This window comes from Balaenoptera acutorostrata, chromosome 14 (genome assembly GCF_949987535.1).
Source record: "Balaenoptera acutorostrata chromosome 14, mBalAcu1.1, whole genome shotgun sequence".
NCBI lineage: Eukaryota > Metazoa > Chordata > Mammalia > Artiodactyla > Balaenopteridae > Balaenoptera > Balaenoptera acutorostrata.
In genome coordinates, this window is record NC_080077.1 from 10,629,177 (window position 1) to 10,650,424 (window position 21,248).

The 21,248-nt window shown below is 43.7% G+C and overlaps 1 protein-coding gene across 9 annotated transcripts in view; it reads right to left on the reverse strand.

Moving 5' to 3' along the window:
* Positions 1–20,276, reverse strand: part of ARID1B (AT-rich interaction domain 1B) — a 405,593-nt gene extending 385,317 nt beyond the window's left edge. For all 9 annotated transcript variants that reach the window (XM_057527661.1, XM_057527658.1, XM_057527655.1 and 6 more), the window contains exon 1: positions 18,471–20,276. In XM_057527661.1, the coding sequence (XP_057383644.1) occupies positions 18,471–20,261 (1,791 nt within the window). In that variant the 5' untranslated portion in view covers positions 20,262–20,276. The remainder of the gene's footprint in view (positions 1–18,470) is intronic.
* Positions 20,277–21,248: the final 972 nt, after the last annotated feature.

The following is a 21,248-nucleotide window of genomic DNA, read 5'->3' on the forward strand; positions in this document are numbered from 1 at the left end:
CTTAATTTAATACTTCTCCCCTCACACTTTGTATGAAACATCTATTGTAGCCATTCTATGATCTGTGTTCAAAATTAAAAGCCCCAGTAGGCTAGGAGAGCTGTAACCTTCTATTTGCTATCTCTTAATAAATCCTAAGGACCTAAAGAGGAGCTTCAAAATGAACAGTGAAGGAGGAGTAGCCAAAAATATAAAGTGCCCCCTAGTAAACTAAACCTCTAGCCATTCCTTAAATTAACATTGATATTCTAAAAGTAAAAAGTCCATGATTTAAACACTTCATTATCTTTCCATTCAAGCATTATTATTCAAACAACTAAATCCTAAAATCCTAAATCCTAAAAAGGGTGTTAGTTATTCTGAGTACAGCAACGCACAACACATGAATAGCGAAGTATATGCGCACAGAGAACCACTGATATACTTTACACATAATCAAGCTTTCAGACACTAAAAATTTATTTTTGCTTCATCTAATGATGATGTGAAGTAAAATGTTTGGAAACAGGAAGTGTATTTCTTCTAATCCATAGCCTATAGTACTTCTTAATTATTCCTCCTAGCAACGCTATAATCTAACACTCCCAGAAGGGCTGTGATCTTTCTGACGCAGATTTAGGTCCTTTAGTGAAGACAAGCTGCGAGAAATCGGGTAGGAGAAAAAGAGAAAGGTGCCGCTTACACATTTATCTGCCCAGCTCACACCGTCAGTGGGGCATCACCAGCCAGTTAAACACCCGGTACTGCGATAATTTTGTCTCCATCCTTTCGACAATTTGTTTCACGCCTCATTTGCTATGAAGAGTTAAAACATTTCAGTCAACCTTGAGAAAGCAATCTGATTTTTTTCCACAGCAAAATGCATAACCTATTCCAACTAGCAGGCCACCGGTTAAAGTTCAAACTGCGACACAGACAGAAATCAAGTACTTCCTTTCAAATGTTGCAGGAAAAAAAAAAAACACTAACTAGTCTTACATTTATTTGCAGTGGATATAAAACAAAATCAAGTTAAAAAGCCTCCCGCATGCTTGGGTACAAACAGCAGCAACATCTTCTCTCCTATTAAAAACAGTGGATGACACAGATGCCCTCCCTGTGCCCATGGTCCTCAGAAAACCTGGCAGAAGCCTGGGCAGAACACTCCAAAACAGAGAAAGAAATTCTTTCTTATAATATTGTTTCATCGGATTTTTCATTATTCCTTTTAATTTTGGATCATCACAATACATCTGTACTGTTGATGACAAAGATAGTTTCGAAAATGATTATTCAAGACCCTTTCCTATTTATAGCCATCCAGAATTCAAATAGCTCATGTTTTGTACTTACTAAGAGCAGTGCACAGCGATCATATGTTTAAATTGTTTTTTTAAAAAAATAAATTTAGGGGGCTTCCCTGGTGGCGCAGTGGTTGAGAATCTGCCTGCCAATACAGGGGACACGGGTTCGAGCCCTGGTCTGGGAAGATCCCACATGCCGCGGAGCGACTAGGCCCGTGAGCCACAGCTACTGAGCCTGCGCATCTGGAGCCTGTGCTCCGCAACAAGAGAGGCCGCGATAGTGAGAGGCCCGCGCACCGCGATGAAGAGTGGCCCCCACTTGCCACAACTGGAGAAAGCCCTCGCACAGAAACGAAGACCCAACACAAACAAAAATAAATAAATAAATAAATTTATTTTTTATTTATTTATTTTTATTTTTATTTTTATTTATTTTATTTTTTTAATTTATTTATGGCTGTGTTGAGTACACACATAAAGTAGCACGGTAGCTGGCGATCAACTTAGGTCTTCCACCTGCTCCAACGCTGGCTTCCCACTCTTCTTTCGCAGGGTCTTTTGGGGCATGGAAAGTATCCCTCAAAATGTCCCCATATCACTGACTCACTGTCTCTCCTGCAGACTGGTGTCCGAGGCTCTCAAAGACGCAAGGCACATAAGGCTTGACCTGCTTCTCCCCCGATTCCCTCAGAAGGTCACAAGGGACCAGCCAGCACAGCTTGCTTCCTCCCTGTGTTTTGGCAGAACTCATGGCATCGCACCTGTCTGCTTCCACGGGTGCCTCACTTCGAACCTGCTCCCCACAGCTGCTCGACTAACTTCTCCACTTTGTACTTATAATATGGCCAAAAGGAAAGTTACCACGAGGAACAAAGTAACTATCATCTAAGCCTGAAAAAGGAGGCAATGGCTTTATTCTTCTCTGACAGAGTTAAGTTCATGAGCATTTTGACAGGTATTTTCTTAGGGCTTTCTCAGCTGTTTCAGAATGCTAAGGCTGCACTGTTGAAAACCATAGCACTAGGTGAATGATACATTCCTGCAGAAATTCTCTGAAAGGACTAGCACAGGTAGACAGGTGTTAGCTTTCTAGGCAAGACATACCTTATATCATAACAAACAAGATTAAAATGTGGCTGCACCCATCCCTTCAGAAGTTTGAAGAACCAAACAAAATTAAAGGTCGGGTCTTAGAGAAAAGGACATGCCTGTAACACAGGGCAACAGGCCTAAACGACAGGCTACCAGTTTTGCTTCGTTTTTCTCCTTCTGTGGGTTCCTACAAATAGGCTGTTAATTTATTTGCTTGAGATGGATTAGGTATAGTCAGCATTAACTTCAAAAACTGTAAATCCATGATTACTTTAGCAGTGATATATTATTATAAAGAATAAAACGAAATCAAATATCATTAGAAAATAGGAAACAAGAGACAGGAAAGCCTTCATTTAATTCTAAGCTAAAAACAGCATGGTAGAGGCAGGTCATTTGTAAATATTCTCAGCCTCAAATTTAGGATCAAGCAGGAGATGAGGAAAACACAAGCTCAAAACCCAGGAAAGAGACATGAACAGAGCCAGTACTGTGAACTTTCCTAATGCTCAAACACTTCTGCAGCATTGGTTAAGTGGAATTTAACTTACATCACTTGTCTAAAACAAGGTTATGAGCCAAATTGATTTTTGTTTCCAAGCTGTGAGATTTGGTTTGATTGACAAATTTTAAAAGAGAAAAATAGGTGGGGACATAAAAGGGAAATTTCCCAGTACTGTACCTTACCACTAGACATAATTAGCAGGAGAAAAGACTGAAAGGGTCTCAGGACCCATCCCAACATCCTTTGGCCTGGCCAGCCTAGAAGTTCCTCAGCTAAGTAGGTAGCAAATTAAAATGAGGAATTTGACTAGTTCCAGTGATGGAGTGCTCTTCCTATCTTCCCAATACCACTGACTCGACTCCAGAAGCACCATGTGGCAACAACAAAAAAGGAAATAATCATGACTATAACGTCATGAAATGACCTCACCAAAGAATTAGAGGATTTTTCTGCCTTACATTTGTTCTTTTAACTGTATATTAACACCCTGATTAAGATATGCTAATTTGGGGGTTTGTCTTACAACTTTTACCACCACAGGAGTTCACTCTGGGCACATAATGACATTCACTTTTATTTTTATTTTTATTTTTTTTAAACAATGCTTCATATGTATTTACTTTTTTTTTTTTTTTAATTTTTTTTTTATAGCTACTTTATTTATTTATTTATTTATTTTTGGCTGTGTTGGGTCTTCGGTTCGTGCGAGGGCTTTCTCTAGTTGCGGCAAGTGGGGGCCACTCTTCATCGTGGTGCAGGGACCGCTCTTCATCGCGGTGCGCGGGCCTTTCACTATCGCGGCCCCTCCCGTTGCGGGGCACAGGCTCCAGACGCGCAGGCTCAGTAGTTGTGGCTCACGGGCCCAGCTGCTCCGTGGCATGTGGGATCTTCCCAGACCAGGGCTCGAACCCGTGTCCCCTGCATTAGCAGGCAGATTCTCAACCACTGCGCCACCAGGGAAGCCCCTCACTTTTATTTTGCTGATTTTTCACTCCGAAATTCTCTCTTCCAGTTGCCCGTATCCTCCCTTCTCTCCAATCTTCTGGTCCCTGATTATCACTTGTCCTCTCCTCTACATTCTTGGACTTACAGATTTCTGGACTCCTAACACCAGGTGACCTTGAGATGCTGTCCAATACATTCATCTATGCTCTCATCCAAACATATTAAGCACATATTAGTAGACACTGTTCTACATGCCGGTCCATCGCCTCCCCATCCCAGAAACTTCAGTTACAGCCACGTGCAAATAATAACCCCAAACAGAAGAGAACCTGTGCTCCTCTTGAAACATCAACAGACTGTTTCACAGCCTCCCTTGACAACTCAACTTAAAGCAGTGACCCAGATCATGGGACAGAGTTTCCCGCAACAGGCGGATGTAAATTAATGTTCAGTGACACTATCAGAAAAATCCAATAGCCACCTTCATGCCCTTGGAGCAGATTATTTCCTCTCCTTTGTCTGGTATGACTATGGGGCCAAAATACACCAAAAGCTCAATTACAAGAACGTAATTCTACATGTCTTAATGATTACACAAAGTCTATTTATTTAAACTTTACCTCTAGCTTGTCAACGACCTCTGTGGGTGGCAGAAAGGTGGGCATACAAGCCATTCCACAGCCTGAGCATCTGAATCCTGGGGGAGGGGCCTGGGGACCCTGCCCACCTCCCTGGGTGAATCTGACAGGCAACCAGGTTTGAGAACCACTCCTTTAGCGGAGAGGATGTAGGCTTGAGCATCAGACAGACCTGGGTATTGAAGAACTTTCTTAATTCTACCAGTTTACTTGTCTAGGAAATAGGGACACTTGTCTGGCAAGACTGCTGAGAGGACTGCAATTACTCCGTGCAGTGTGCCTGGCACACAGCGTCGGTGTTCAGTAAGAGGAGTGATCTTAGTAGCTCACTATTATTTAGGACTCTTCTAAAAATTTTCTCTGAATCTGCATTTCTCTATTTGGGAGGCGGAGAATGGAAAGCAGTTTATTCGTAAGAGCTTCATGTGTCGCCACGCTACAGTCTTACACAGGCCACCCGTTAAAAAAAGGAGAAATCACTCAAGGTTTGGTTGCTGACTCACTACCACCTTGCCATTTTCCCGCCTCGTCTGCACCCAGCTGGCCGCTCCCCAGCAAGGCCACTCGCACTTGTCCGCTCAGACCTCAGTCACGTGCCTGCCCTGCTCCTCCTCCAGTGGCAGAATCACTCCGTCTTCGGGGGGCAGGCCGCTCCCCCTCGCCGCCACCCCTGCGTTAATGTAATTCTGCGGGCGCACGTGCTGTTCCGTCTTCCCAACTGCGCGCAGAGATGTCGGTCAGGCCTCGGTCCTGCCGCCTGTGGACCGTCACTCCTAACGTCTGCTACGTTAACAGAGATCCAGGAAAGGCCCCATGTTCCGTGTGATCACGACCAGGTACTTTTTCCAATTTTGTTGTTAATCCTCATATGGTAAAGAAACAAGTCTTCCTCAAGTTAAGGATAACTTTCCTTCCCTCTTAGTCTACTGTATCCGTGAAGCATGTTCCCCACACAGACGTCCTCTTCTGCACCCCACAGAGAGAGCTGGGCATCAACAAGGCCTCCCGCAGAGCCCGTATCGGATGCTCTGACCCATAATATTTCACAAGCCCTAATGTACACAGGAAAGGCTGGGCTCTGAAAGCCACACAGAGGCGCTCATAAATTTCAGACTGCCCTCATCATCCCCTCCTTCTAAGAAACTGGCTGGAGTGCCACTTCAGTTGCAGGATTCTTACAAGAACTTTCCTTCTCAACACTCTATCACAGCAACCTAATCAAGTGTCACAACTATTATTTATACTGAACTTTACTTTAATTTCAAGTATGTTTACTAACAGAGCAAAGGTAAACATTCTTTAAATCTAGTTTTGTCTCATAAAAATCCCCAAATTCACTGTTCATTACTTTTATTAATCACTACAAAACTGAGTAAGGACTCTCACATGAGTAAAGCTATGTCCATGACTATCAATTCATCTCAAGATTCTGTAATGCAAAGACAAACACGCTGATTCCTCCAGACACGGGCAGTACATTCATCTCCCCAACCTTTTAGTGACTTCTACTTTTGAAAGACTCGTCTAAATTAAATGTATTTAAGCCCATGCTTGCCCACAATATTAAAATTATTTAATTCTTGAGTAGTATTAAAGAATAAACAAAAATTCAAAAAAGACTTCAAAAATTTAGGTTAGGAGAGAAAGAGTGGAGTCAAAACTAATTAGAAATGCCCATAATGACGCTTTCCTTTTTTAAAAGGACATTGTTCCATAACTCCTACACTGATTTCTCTCTCCCTACCCCGTCGCCCCCGCCCCGTGTACCTGTTGCTTCTCAGATCCTTCACGTCAGCACATTATCCACACCACAGATAGTTTCATCCCCGACAAGGAGGTAAGCTTGCCTGCCTCTCTGTGTTATCTGTCCACGTTCCATTTGAATCCAATTTCCTTGCATTACCTCTGCCCAGGTCAGGGATGAATGGCTGTCAAATTCCCAGTGGAATAAAAAGAAAAACCCTTTCTTCCTGAGGCAGCAAGTTTCAATTCACAGAGCACATGGCTAATCTACATATGTGAAGGTCACGGCACTTCAGTCAAAGAAGTTAAGAATGGAACCGCTCACGTAAGGGGTTGTCTTAAACATCTTGGCATGATGCCCAACAAGTAAGATTGTTGAAAAGCAATAGATAGCTTCTGGCAGCAGCAAGGGGAAAAATATTTTGATCATGTGATGCCATACACACTACCTAGTTCATTTCATGTGCGAAACTTTGAGAGTCCCTAAAAAATACCACATATGCAAATCAAATTCAGATTTCAGCTTTACCAGTTTAGCCAGGCTACACATCTCCCTCTTCACAAAATGCGTTTATATGAAATTTCTAGATGCACCGAGAATAAAACTTCAACATTTTGACAACCAATTGGCTCAAATATCTTAATAGCTGATTACAACTTTTTTGCATTAGTTTTTCAAAGAACCGTGAAACACCAAGAAAAGGTATTTACACTAAAAAAGCACATTCCTTCAAGTTATCTGAGTATAACTGTCTTAAATAAAATTCATCTTCTCCCTGCATCCTCCTCTCTCTCTTCACTAATAATATAGCAATATGGAAAATTACAGGAACTTAATGCACAGTAAAAGACAAAACACAAAATTGCTTTTCACATTCTATTTTCACTAATGAATGGTTGAATAAAAGTAAAACACTCCTGCTTTAAAGTGCTCATACTTCTGACAAACATCTCAGTGGAGGAGAAAGGACAGTCTTGCCACACATAATGGATACCAGGGGAGAAACCAAGCCGTTCATAAAGCACGCCTCTGCCTGCTGGTGGCGTGGCATTTCCTGAGTTGTCTCTATCCAGACAAATGAAGTGAAAGGGAGTTGGCACCAAGAGTGGGGAAAAGGAAGGGTTTCAAACCCAGCAACATCGTAACAAACATTACTACAATTTTAAAAACTTTCAGCAGTTAACAATAATAAACTACTTGTTTAGTATACGGCAAAAATTAATTGGAAGCAAAAGATCCATTTCGTCAACTTGCAAACTGTCTGCCTACCACCAATTTCCTTCAACTCAAATTTTAGATTGCTTATGAGGTCAGAGTTATTCAATCCATATTTCTAATTAAATGGAACAGTAAGTAAAATAAAAATATCCCACAAACTGTCTATATTTATGTTAACTGCCAATGTTCACTTAGAAATCTAAGAATATTCCTCTGCGCTAAACAATGAACACCATGATGTTTAACAATTTTCCAATATTCTCTGGATATCTTTTTATCTAATACAGTGTCCCTGTAGGTCACTACACCAAGGTCACTACACACCAAGGTCACTAAATGTTTGTTGATGGTGGTGAAATTAAATGTTCTAATTATCGATCTTCTGAATTTATTTTTCCTTACCAGTTAAAAAACATGACTGTTAAAAAAAATTGGAAAACACAGGAGACATTTTAGAAATGTGATAAATTGCTCCATAACTTTTCCTAAACACCTGGCAAGATAAAGACATACTGGGCAATAAAAACTGACACTGTCTGGATTCAAAATAAGCTTTGAATATTAACCTGTTTGTTCTGAGAGGAAAGACTAATAGGCTGTTAAATTAACTAGACTCATTTCAATTCCTTATCACACATCCCTTTCCTTGCCAGGTAGTATACCAGTACTTTATCAAATCTACTTCTCACAAGAATTCCATGAGTTAAGTATTCTTTCCCATCCCTTTGAAATGAGGAAGCTACAAACCTCAGAGAGGGGAAGCGACTTGCCCAGGGTCACACAGGTAGTAAATGCCCAGCCTTCAGGTTCTCTAACCTGCACACCTTCAGCTCTTGCCTTTGCCCTTCCTTTAATCCCCAAGCCTCTTCACGTGGTCAACTTCTGCTCCTCAAGCAGGTCTTAGCTTATTCGACCTGCTGTACTACACAGCCTTCCTACTCCTACCCCACCCCGGTCTCCGTGAGGTGTCCCTCTAACATCTAAACTTGTCCCACCTAAACTGTTTACACTGTATCGTGCAGCATGCCTATCTGTCCTTAGTCTCTGCACCGTCAATTACTCAAAGGGCAGGACTTCTCATCAAGGGATCCATCATCCAACAAACGGCCAAGCACACAGTAGGCTCTCCACAAACATCTGCCTGATGCTCCAGGTCTCGCTACCCTGAGATAAACCTATAGTCCCAAAGCCCTGACATTCCGAAGGCTGTTCAATACAGTGAAGGTAAATGAACTGAATTTTAAATCCTTCATGATACTGATATTATAAAGTCATTTCTTTAGGAGAAAAATCACTGTATGATACCCAAAATAAAATCCAAATTAAGATCACTTTCTCATCAACGTTACAGCACCTAAGAACAACCTTCAAGTACCCTGACCTTCCACATAAATTAGTGAAATGTATAACAACACTCATCAGGAAATTTTCAGTTTGGATACATTATCATCTACTCTTCAGATTGTTAGATGATGCACTTTGATGGATATAGTCTTTCTGCATAGAACTGCAGAGGAATAATGTAGCCATTCAATTTAATTTCCACTTTGTAAAAACACCAGGAGTCTATGATAATTCAACAGGGAAAATTATGGATCATATGTTATATTTACTCTTTGTATCTTAGCACCAAGTGGCACTCAGTAAGTACTTGTTCATAACAGAATTAAATTTTGTCCCTGATACTTTTAAAAATCTTAGCATAAAAAAGAAAAACTGTTCTTCTCTACATATTTGAGACAAGCCCTTGGCATTCTCAGGTTTTACATTCCCTGTTTTGCCGGTTTGAGAGCAGACCTAAACTTCCATGATATGTAGAGTAAATTATAATCTTGCTAAGGACCAAATCTGAACCATATATTCAGTGAAGTTGAAGCAGATACAGAAGCAAGTTACTTAACTAATGAGAGACCAAAGTCTACCACCCAGAAGCTCAAAGAAGCCTATTTTTAAAGTTTTGAAACTTTGTTCCTTTGCAAAAAGTACCTCCCCTAAAAAGCCAGTCGTTTTTGAGGATCATGAAAGTGGAAAGGTCTAAGAGGCCAAAGAAAGGAATGACTCTTGGCCCAAGAACAGAACTTACTAATATATAGGATGGAATATTGAATGGGTCAGTGGCTTAGTTCCTATGGCATCAGTCCCCCATAGGCTCTATTGGTAAACCAAAACCAATTCATGTAACTGTTTACAAGAGTCCCAATCAGTACATAACTACATTTCTGAGGGAAATTACAGTGGAATTCACAAAATCTATACATCTGCACAGGTCTCAGTTGATATTCTCTGAACACGTCTGGGATCTAGTGTAGTTTAATAAGATATTCAGTGATGCATAACTGATTAGGCAGTATATTTTCTTTTAAATTCAAAGCTGCACAGAATTCTGTAGCTAGGAGGGACCAGGGGTCACTATCTGATGGAGGCAGGGACTTGTCCTCAACCACACCCTGAAGCGCAGCAGGGCCAGACAGAGAACAAGAAGAACCCAGGCCCGCTTCACTACACCAGTGGACAGACAGGTGGGGAAAGAAGAGGCACCACGTAAGGATGCTACAGGATTTACAGAGATGACCTCAGTGACAACCCCGCCCAGCAGGCCACAGTACAGATAAGAAAGCTGAGCCCCTGCCAGATCTCAGGGAAAATGAGCACTGAAGCCTACAAATCAATCAAAAGGTCTGCCCAACTCCAAGCCCACAATCTTTCCCTTACATCAGGATACCTGGCAATATATTCATATTCTCTCATAAATCCTCATAATCACAGAAATAAACTAACAAACAACAAGGCATGTCAGCTCCCTTAGGAATTTGTCTGCTTCTTCAGAAAGACACTTACTCAGCAGTAGCAATGTTTTACATTTCTATTTCCAAGGTCAGTTATAATTCATTGGGTAAAGTAAACTTATTATTAAAAATACAAACAGGAAGCAGATACGTTAAAGGATAGTAAAATGCGTTTATAGCTTGTACATATAAATACATGGTCACTGAATCTTAAAATTTGCTTCTTAAAATTTCAGAAATTATATGCCAAATTCTAGACAAATTCTAGAATTACCAAGCATTTCAAAATTAGACTATGAAGTATGGTGAGTGGTTTCATTTCTCAGATGCTCATCACAAAAAGAAACAGGAGATACTAAGAATTCTGGAACATCCTCCACTAATCACCAATGCCTTGCTTTCTGCAAGGTTTATTTCAGGACCCAGAAGCAGTAGCTGAATTTACTCCTCAGCCAGCATACATTATTTAAACAGTTACCAAAAATACTCTAGCAATCTAAGTATCTTCCTAAATCTGAGCAGACTGTTTTAACTTTTTTTCCCCAAGAGCCTGGATAATGTAGAAAGCTGAGAAAAAGAAAAAGAACCACTCTACATAAATTTCACAGAGATCATATTTCCCTTCTTTTAGTTATCATTTTCTGTAGTAGATCTCTATTTTGCTCTGGCACCGAGCCAGCAATTGATTGGTAGCAACGGAAGAGTCACTAGCTCACCTCAACTATATCACAACAATCTACACTTATTTGTTTTGCCAAAATCTACTCCCCTACCCAAGAAGACTGCTGACCCACATGGTTGCTATTTGCACTTTGTTTAAATGAGCCAGTTCTAAGTCAACCACCATGCCAAAAGTACCAAGCCCAGGTACAGGGAGAGCAGGCTTTGGCAGGATGTCTCTGGCCTGAACTGCACACAGGAGGAGCAGTGATCCCCACACCCCGGCTATCATCTGGGTCTGGCACACGGCTGATTAAGAGAATGGGTGCTCAATAAATATCTGCCAATTGATAGTCTGGAGTAGATATTTACCTAACATACACCTCACAGCATACACAAATGCTAAATGCTTACACCTTAAGAAGTAATTGTTGCTTCCCGGCACAAGCTCTTAAACCACAGTTCACTTTCTCTGTGCCCTCTATGGAACCTGGTGTTAAAGTACATAACTGGTCATATAAAGATGTGACTGGGGCTTCCCTGGTGGTGCAGCGGCTGAGAATCTGCCTGCCAATGCAGGGGACACGGGTTCGAGCCCCGGTCCGGGAAGATCCCACATGCCACGGAGCAGCTGGGCCCGTGAGCCACGATTACTGAGCCTGCGCGTCTGGAGCCTGTGCTCCGCAACAAGAGAGGCTGCGATAGTGAGAGGCCCGTGCACCGTGATGAAGAGTGGCCCCCGCTCACCGCAACTAGAGAAAGCCCTCGCACAGAAACGAAGACCCAACATAGCAAGCAATCAATCAACCAATAAATCTTAAAAAAAAAAAAAGATGTGACTGCATATCAGCATCAATAGTAACTAAAATACGATCCCAATATTTTACACACAAAAAGCCTGTTCACGAGAAAGACTAACCAGATTCCAAGAAGTATCCCTTTGCAGCTGCCTCGAAAATTTAATTAAGAGACCAATCATCTTAATTTAGGAATTTTTCCACCTGCAAAGAATTTTTGCAGTTTTGCAGAGGACTACAAATTAAAAACATGAGGGGGGAAGCATAAATTTGGGGCACAGAACACTATGAAAAAGGACACAGCATCACGTGGATTGGTTGTTTGCTCTGGGTTGGGGGGGTGAGATGCCCCAAAACTTAAAATACACTTTTTAAAAAAATTATCATTACAATGGATTTCCACTAATAGTAGAAAGATAAAACCAATAATTTTTTAAAGAGGCTAACAATGCAAAAGATGAGAGAAATAAGGGGAAAATGATCATGCTAACAGTTCATTTCCATATCCTATTATCTAACAAAGTCCCAGACTTCTCTCAACAAAGTATCTCAAACCTTTAAACAGAAAGCCTTCAAAAAGCTGCTTTTCAGCTGTTAATGACATAACTGACAATGAAACAACTAACCTACATAATGCACATTTCCAAATTGACAAAACCTGGGAAGACAACCCTAAAGTTAGAATTGGAAGTAATGAAGTAAAAACAAACAAACCAAAAACACCATTAGTGTTCCTCTGAGGAAGGATTTACTCATAAACTATGAAGTGGCAAGATTAATGGTTATAAAAATAAGCTTACTTTACTTACATGTTAATAACTAACGATTTTAAATTCTGACACGAAGAAAGGGAAGAAAAACATTTTTTTTTTAAATTTCAATTTGGGAGGATGAAAATGTCCTGGAAATGGATGGGGTGCACAGCAATGTGAATGTACTTAACGCCACTGAACTTTACACCTAAACTGGTAAATTTTATGTTATGTATATTTTGCCACAATCAAAAAAATACACATATATATAACTTTTTTAGCATCCCATACAGAAGAAAAAAAAAAACATGGCCTAGAATTTTCTCCTGGATTTCATCAAATATGGCTTCCCTTCCAGAGTCACCTAATAAGGAATGACTTCTCGTCTGATTCTCAAGTTTCATCTTTCATCAAGGCCCAAGGAGACACTGAGAAGTGCATCCTACAGAATGTAGTTAAAGAGGCCAAATCTAGTTCAATTCAAAAGGACTGCCCTGCTGTGACAGATGTACTCCAGATTCTGCTGCCATCTACCAAAAGTAAGAGTCTACGGGTAAATCAGATATACTTAAGATTTTAAGGCTTTAGTCTCTTTCCTAGCAATAAATATCATTCAAGAAACAAATCAATTTCATCATTAGTTCACCTGTCAAACTCAGTAGCCTTCTAATATCCTTGGCACTGACCCATTCAGAAGTGGTTTTAAAAAAAACCAGCTACTGGATCCTTCCTATTCAATTAAGTACATCTAAGGAAACAGTTTTCTTAGAATTACTCCAAGTTAAAGACTTTGGAAATAGAACATATTTGTTGAAAATTTACTGTGGAAAAACATATTTTACTTTGATAAATTCACTCAGTCATCCAATTAACGTGAATTGTTAAAACTATTGTATGCATATATCAACAATTCCATTCACTCCAATGGCATAAGGCAAAATAAGTGGACAATAAATGATACTTATGTAATTATACCTAAGTCATTTTCTTTTCATCAGATTTCCAAGAGAAAAAGTCACTAACATATACCAAGATTTTAGATCAAAATTAATTCACTCAACCACTCAATTAAACCAAAAAGGGCCACTTAAGTCTTACATAAACAGCCTCCAAACTGGAAAAAGCAATACTGTGTAATGGTTCTACATCTACATAAATATACCCTTGGTGGATGAGCAGTTTTGCCTGGTAGTTTCCCCCAACACCACAGGGAACTAGGACTTGGGATTCCTCAGCCTCAAGCATGCATACACAGCAACTGTGCAGCTCTCCTTTACACAGCCAGAGAGAATCTGCGCCGATATCCTGATAAAGAAAGGACACCTCTGAAAAGGCATATGATCAAAATCTACCCAATTCCAACAAGGCCTAGGATGTGGATGTGGTCCTTAAGTATAAAGAAGATTGTAAAATGTCATAAATTTTTGTAATATCCATTTTGAAAATCTAAATATTGCAAAAATATTCATGGAACTTGAGGTTTATTAATACTCGTTTTGAGTCTCCATAAATCTGTTGTTTTAAGTAACACACAAGAGTTCTTTCAAACACAAATATAAGACTCAAATTTATACATCTACACACAGCCCAAAATGAAAGTGACACAAGTGAAATTCTAGTTCCTTTTCCTCAAATATGGATCAAAGCAAGCACACAGATCCATTAACCGAGCAGTATCAGTCTCCTGTAGAGTAGGAAGAAAAACCTCTCAATTTAGGACACTAGGCAAAAAGCTAATATATTTTCCTATGCCAATACATCCAAAATTTACATTTCCAAGTCAGTTTTCAACATAAGTAGCAAAATTTCATAGAACCCCCAAAAACTTTAAACGAAACTACTTTCTTCCTAGGAGAGGATGGGGTTAAATAAATGAAATGATCATCTTTTTGGTTTGCCTGTCACACTGGTATTTATCCTAGGGAAATTAGTAAGTTCCTATTACATCAGAAGTCATTGTTTTAGATACACCCTGCTCCAAATTATAAAGTAATAAAGTCCATTAATAAGAAATAGAATCGAAAATTCAACCACATTCTGTTACACCTGTTTTCTTTAAAATGTGTCTATGTCTAATAAAACTACCAAGTGAGTTTTGTATTAAGAGACTTCCTCTACATTGTCTTGCATTTTTTTAAATCGGTTCTCAAGCCAGAATTAATACTATTTTTATACCAGAGTGAAGATGTTACTCTCTCAGTTCTAATGAAAAAAAAACGATATTTAGAGGCTTGTTCATTACTACAAGTGTCTAAGTGTGATTTGGAATATTTCCATATCCACAACACAATTCTAATACTTTGATACAACATGGCATGGGGAAAAAATGGAACAAGTATAAAAAGCTTTGCCAAAAATTCATTCCTAAATATAGATAAAAAACAAAACCAAAGAAAAACGAGGGAATAGGGTTTCTCATCATAGATGCAAGGTAAGAATATGTTGCTCCCTGGAATAAACGTATCGATTTTGTGTTAATATAAACGTAAATTTAAGTGATAGCTGTCTTACAGAGTAGTTGCCATTAAAAAACAACAACAACAAATTGCCAAAAGTAAGTACACAGAAATCAAGATCACCAATGAAAACAATTTTAAGCTATGCATAATTTCATTCCAAATAATCCAGAAAATCAGACAACTATAGACATTTTTGTTATATTTTCTTTGTTTTTAGAATGGTAGTAAGCCTTTTCTATGAAACAGTTGTCAATTCCACCTCTTCTGACGATGGAGCAGCTGGCCAGCCATACCTTGGCAAATATATCAATTTAGGCCACAAATATTTGTTTACAAGATTTAACATATCACATAGGGTAAGACTGCACTGAGGTGGGGGGGAAAGTGGGGAGTGCTATAATGTATCTTATACAAATTTTAAGGTAATCAGGAACCAGCCTGTAACTTCCTGCTTTGTAAGTCAGCTAATCACTTTTCTTTTAATGGTAAATAAAGCTTTTTTTAAATTACATTGTATTACATTATATAAAACTAAAGTTAAAATAGCATTAATGAAATTTAGCACAAATGTGGACATCATAAAATCTTAGTTACCTGAGCAGACCTCAGTATTTCTTTTGAGATTGCTTTATCTGAATACTTTATCTCACAGAAACCCACTAACAAACTGTATCGTAAAATGCCTTATTTCGCTTTTTAAAAAGACCCTCCCGTTACAATATATGCACATGTTTTGTTCTCAATTACAAAAACATTTGCCACCCAATATAAACCATTCCTAAAATCAAAAATGAAACTAAATGTGTTAAAAGCCACAAGAAAACTTAATAGTATTTTATGACCTATAGTTATGTAGTAATTTAATAGTCTGGACAAACGACTGTTCCTTAGGATAATTGTCACAACAAATACTAAATAATACCAGCCTTCCAAAAAGAAAAAATATAAAAAAGAGACACATTCCACATGTTAAACGGTAAGGTACCTAAAAGAAATCTGTGAATCTAGGTCACATGCCCATCATTTTTCTTCCCCCTCAAAAATAAAAAAGCTATTCCCGAGGGTCATACTGAGGACATAATGGATTCACTCTCATTCCAAGAAAACAACATACTTAAAATGATTGGTTCCATTACGAAAAAATACCGTAAAGCAACACCGACCCACATCTGCCTCTATCATCCTGGTTTCTAGTTTACAGAGATGTGCATTCTAAACTGTCCCTTTAAAAGGAAGTTGACAAAGCAAATCTTTTTAAAATTGCATGGGTTTATTTACACAAGGTTTTTCTATGTTTTTACCTGTACAAATCAAAAAATAAAAACTGAAATCCCAAGTTTTCTATGAAGAATAGGAAAACATATTATTATTAAAAGTAAAATTCCACTAAACTAACTAAAGATTAGAAAGGAGTGGACACCAATGTCCTCAGCCTGGGATTCACATGATTATCTGTTAAATTCAGTACTACATTCACTCTGACAAGTCTCTCATCTAAGGTATGGTTATTACTAAAATACACCTTCCTAAAATAAATGAGCTGAGTAAAAATATATATTACAACCGCCATTATTCCTTTCTAACATATTTTAATGCTATGAAAGTTTAAAAAATTGTAATGTCTATGAAAGAAAAATTATTTGGAAGAAACATACCCAGCACAACTTGCATGTAATATAGTTTCCCTAAAACACTGTGTGAGCAGTTCAAATAAGGTTCACATTACCTAACCTAGGGGGAAAAATAATCAAGGGGGGAAAAAAAGATTCCTGGGGCATTTGCTTCCAAAGCAGAAGCAAATATAAAATGATTTTTAAAATTTTGCAAGAACATCCATTTATTCCCTTTTAACTAACTGTTGTCTGCAAAAATTATTATATAGTTTCCTCACTTCATGTTTTCTTAAACATAATGTCAATTCTAACTAAAACTCCTCATCTACAAACAGCTTAAAACAATCAGAATTGTTAAAACACAACTTACTAGAAATATAGATTTACTCTTGTTATAAAGCTAATTAAATACTACTAAAAGATGCTGGATATCAGAATCTTGACATTTTTAATGCTATAAATTTTAATTTTACATTAAACCACATGTGATGACATAATTCAAATTTTTTCCATGGTTTAATCCATAAAGGATACTTTTAATAAAAGCTTTACAAATCCAAAAATTAGTAAAATTCTTGGTTTAATTATTTTTCAATTGCCATATCCTCACCTTACAATTAAAGTGAATGGCCATGCTGAGACTGTCAAAGAGCTGAATTTTGTAAATGCCCAATCCTGGACACCAGCATAATGTTTGTATGTATTTAATCCTCTTATTAATAACTATGATGTATAATAATTTAAGCTTTAAATAATATCCAACCTTACATCTGCTTGTAATAGAGCTCAGTTATTATTTGTGGCAAGAATTTTTGTGACTGTACGGCTCAGCACTTCTATTTACATCAGCAGTGCTAAATGCCCAATGGTGAGAGGGGAGCCAATCAGATGGCAGATTAGATGTCAACTCAGAGGCAGCTGTCTGGAGACTATTACAGCCAGTTTACCTCCACAATTCAAATTCCAAACCTTGCAAAGGAGATCAAGTCTTTAGGCTCAACCTACGAGCAAGAAACAGCAAGAGTGCAGGACACTTCCTAACAACGCTGCAGGACTTGGGTGACAGGAAATTAAAAATCCAAATAAATCCGATCCAAAAAGATCAATTTGCACTGGTCTGCTACTTCCGTGGGTTCGCTGAATAAAATGTACGCCTAATCCACGATCAAAATAAGTTCAATTCAACCGGAATGTGTTCCTTTAACACAGCCTGTCTGTTGAAGGTGACTCCTTTCAAGCAGCCTGCGAGCCAAATAATGGATTTCCCGGCTATTCTTAGGAAGGGATCGATATATTTTTGGATTTTTTGAGCTCCACATCGTTGTAAATGTGGGTACTACTGCTGCTACTAAACGCTCTAACTCAAAGCCCGCACCGAATATCCCCGAATGGCTAGGCACAACTACGAAACACGCACCAGGCTGCCACAAAGCTAACCTATTTTTCCTGCCTTCACCTTGTGAGCTAAGAGGCAACGCAGTGTGGCCAGAGGGAGGACAAAGTTCCTCATTCTTTTCCCAGTTCTCGCTCATTGTTGGCGCTAACCGAGACGAGGGGGTCAATATGCCTCCCCAGACCCTACTGGCCGGGAGCGCCTATTTTGTTGAAAGAGCTGCCCGAACAGTCCCCAGCGCCCACACGGCTTCCCCGCGGCGCGGGCCCCGACTCCTGCACGCGCGGCTCGGCGCCCGGGGCGGGGTGGCGAGGCGGGTGCCCGGCGACCGGCAATCGCGGCGCGCGTCCCGGGCCTCGGAGAGACCCCCTCCCCAGGCCCCGGCCCCCGCGCCGCGCCGTCCGACCCTGTGCGCCGCCCGGCCTCGGAGGGAGGCAGCCGCGAGTTAAAATGGCTTTGGGCGCCTCACCCCCGCCTCCCCCGGCAGAAGACGCAGAAAAAGTACGCGGAAAGAAAGAAACTAGGGTTCGCGGCGCGCGGCGAGGCCGCCGCGGCGGAAGCAGGCCCGGCCGGCGCGGGGGTTACCTGGGATCTGCCCATGGTCGGGCCGGGGGTGCCGGGGCTCATCGCCGGGTGGCTCCTTTGTTGCGCGGCCGCCCAGGCCGGGCTGGCAGCGGCGTACTGGGCGCCCATGTCCTTGCCCAAGCCCATGCCCGCGGCCGCCTGCTGGCCGCCCGCCGCCGCCCCCGCCGCCGCCGCCTGGGACTGGGGCTGCGACGGCGGCGGCGGCGGCGGCGCGCTGGGGCTGCTGTAGTCCGGGTAGCTGCCGCCGTAGCTCCTCATCATGGGGCTGGGCGAGGTGAGCAGCTGGTTGAGGGTCGGGGTGGCCCCCGACGGGTGCTGGTTCTGCCCGGCGAAGCGCTGGAAGCCCCCCGCCGCCGCGCCGGCGGCCGCCTTGCTGAGGCTCGCGGCCCCGCCGCCCCCGGGGCCCATCATCATGCCGCCGCCCTGCTGCCGGGGGGAGCTCAGCACCCCGTACCCCGAGGACGAGCCCCCATAGCCGCCGCCGCCGCCGCCTCCTGCTGCTGCTGCCGCCGCCGCCGCGGCCGCCGCCGCCACAGCTCCCGCTCCTGCTCCTCCTCCTCCTCCTCCTCCTCCGCTGCCTCCTCCTCCTCCTCCTCCTCCACCGCCGCCGCCGCCGCCGCCCGCGCTGGGCCGGCTGTAGCCCGGATAATGGTTGTACTGGCTGTTGGGGTACCCTTCGTGGGAGTTCTGCAGGGGGTCCATGCTGTTGGGGGCTCCGGCGGCAGCTGAGGCGGAGTGCATCATCCCCATCCCGGGGCTTTGTTGTCCGCCATGTTGATCAAAGCAAGGCCCAGCGCGGCCGCCGGGGCCGCCGCTAGCTGGGGCAGCGCTGCCATAGTAATTATTAAACTCCGAGACGGCCGCCGGGCCGCCGCCGCCACCGCCGCCGACGCCGCCGCCGCCGCCGCCGCCGCCGACGCCCCCGGGCACGGCGACCGGCTGCTGCTGCGCGCCCAGGGCGCCCAGGCCCGGCTGCTCGTAGCGGCCGCCCGCCGGCTCCCCCATCTTGGGCGGCGCGTCGTCCTCGTCGCCCGGCTTGCTCAGCAGAGGCTGGCCCGGGGGGTCGGCCTGGCTGCCCCCGGCACTGTCCTTGGCCCCTCCATGTTGCGGCTGCTCCATGTCGGGACCGGGCTGAGCCGTGCCACTGCCCGCGCCGCTGAGGCTGTTGTTGGGAATGGGATGCTGCCGCTGCTGCTGCTGCTGCTGCTGGAACTGGCTTAGCTGCTGTTGTAGTGCGTGGTGGTGGCGGTGGAGGTGGTGGGCATGGTGGTGCAGGTGGTGGGCATGGTGGTGGTGGTGGTGCTGCTGGTGGGGCGGTGCGGCGGGGGCTTCGCCAACGGTTTTCAGTTTGTGGTTGGGGAGAAGCCCCGTCTCCATGGCCGAGCCCGGGCCCGCCGAGGAGGAAGAGGAGGACGCCGCCGCGGAGGAGGAGGAGGAGGACAGCGCGGCGGCGCTTCCACCCTCCTTGAGAGCCGTCTCGGAGCCGCCGCTCTTGGCGCTGTTAGCGCTGGCGGCGGCGGCGGCGGCCGTGGCCGCCGCGCTCGCGTTATGGGCCATGTTCAGTTCGTGACGGGGGTGCGGGGGGTGGTGGTGCACGTTATTCAGGCCGCTGCCGTCGCCGCCGCCCCCCAGCATGGGTCCCGGTGCCGCCGCCGCCGCCGCGCCGCGCGCCCCCGCCTCCAGGTCCCGGGCCCCGGGCGCCGGCCGCGGCCCGGGGGGCGCCCGCCGCTCGCCGCTGCCAGCCCGCGCCCGCGCCGCCGCCGCCGCCGCCGCTGCTGCCCGCGCGGCCATGATCGCCGCGGCGTGGCGAGGCCGGGCGGGGGGCGGGGGGGGAGACAATAAAACCCACTTTTTAGTCAGCAGCCCCTCCTGTGCGCATCCACACGCCCCGACGGGAATCGAGCGAGCCCCCTCCCCCTCCACAGGCCCCGCCGGAGCCGAACCGGGAGTCACGCCTTACGGTCTGGGCCTGTTCTCGCTGTGTGATTTCATGGTGAAAGTTTTTAGTTCAGGTTTAAATGAAACTTTTCTCTTTTCCTCTCTAACCCGGATATGGGTAAATACACGACTGACTGAGCCTATCGGGCCCAGCATGGCATGAGAGGGAGCCGAGCGAGCCCGAGCAACTATTATCCACTTCTCTCTGATTACTCGCGCGCACTCGCAAAACGCGGACTGGAGTCGGCCCGGGCCGCGGCCGCCGTCGCCGCCGCCGCTCTCCCGCCGGGCCCTGCGCCCGCCCGGGCGCACCCTCGCGGGCACCGGCGGCCCCGGGCCGGGGGCTCGGGCGGCGCCGCAGGCGCCCGGAGCGCGGCGGCGGCGTGGGGCAACTGGAGCCTGCACTTTCCCCTCGTGCCTCCGTCTCCTTGCCAACCGGGCGTTCGCGTGTTTGTTTTCACGTCTAAAAGGCCCGATACAAAGGTGGAAAACGAGTCTGACGAGCAGACAAAAGAGGCAGAAGGACTGAGGAACAAAGTTGTCCCCTGGCCTCAAAGGTTACGAGGAGCCGGCGGAGAAAGAAAATATTTGGGCAATCTGTGCAAAAGTACTGCCTCTCCCAAGAGTTATGTAATTTTTCAGAATGCTAGCCTCTCTCACTTGATTTCGGGCCATCAGCGTATTTCCCACAACTTCTTCAAACTGCAAAATTAGGAAAGCGTTTAAGTGAAGGTTAGCACATTCCAGGAGCGCTGTGCCCTGTACACAGCAGGTACTCAATATATGCTTATTATTGACTGCACCTGCCCAAAGATAACGTTGATATAACTTCTTTTTAAG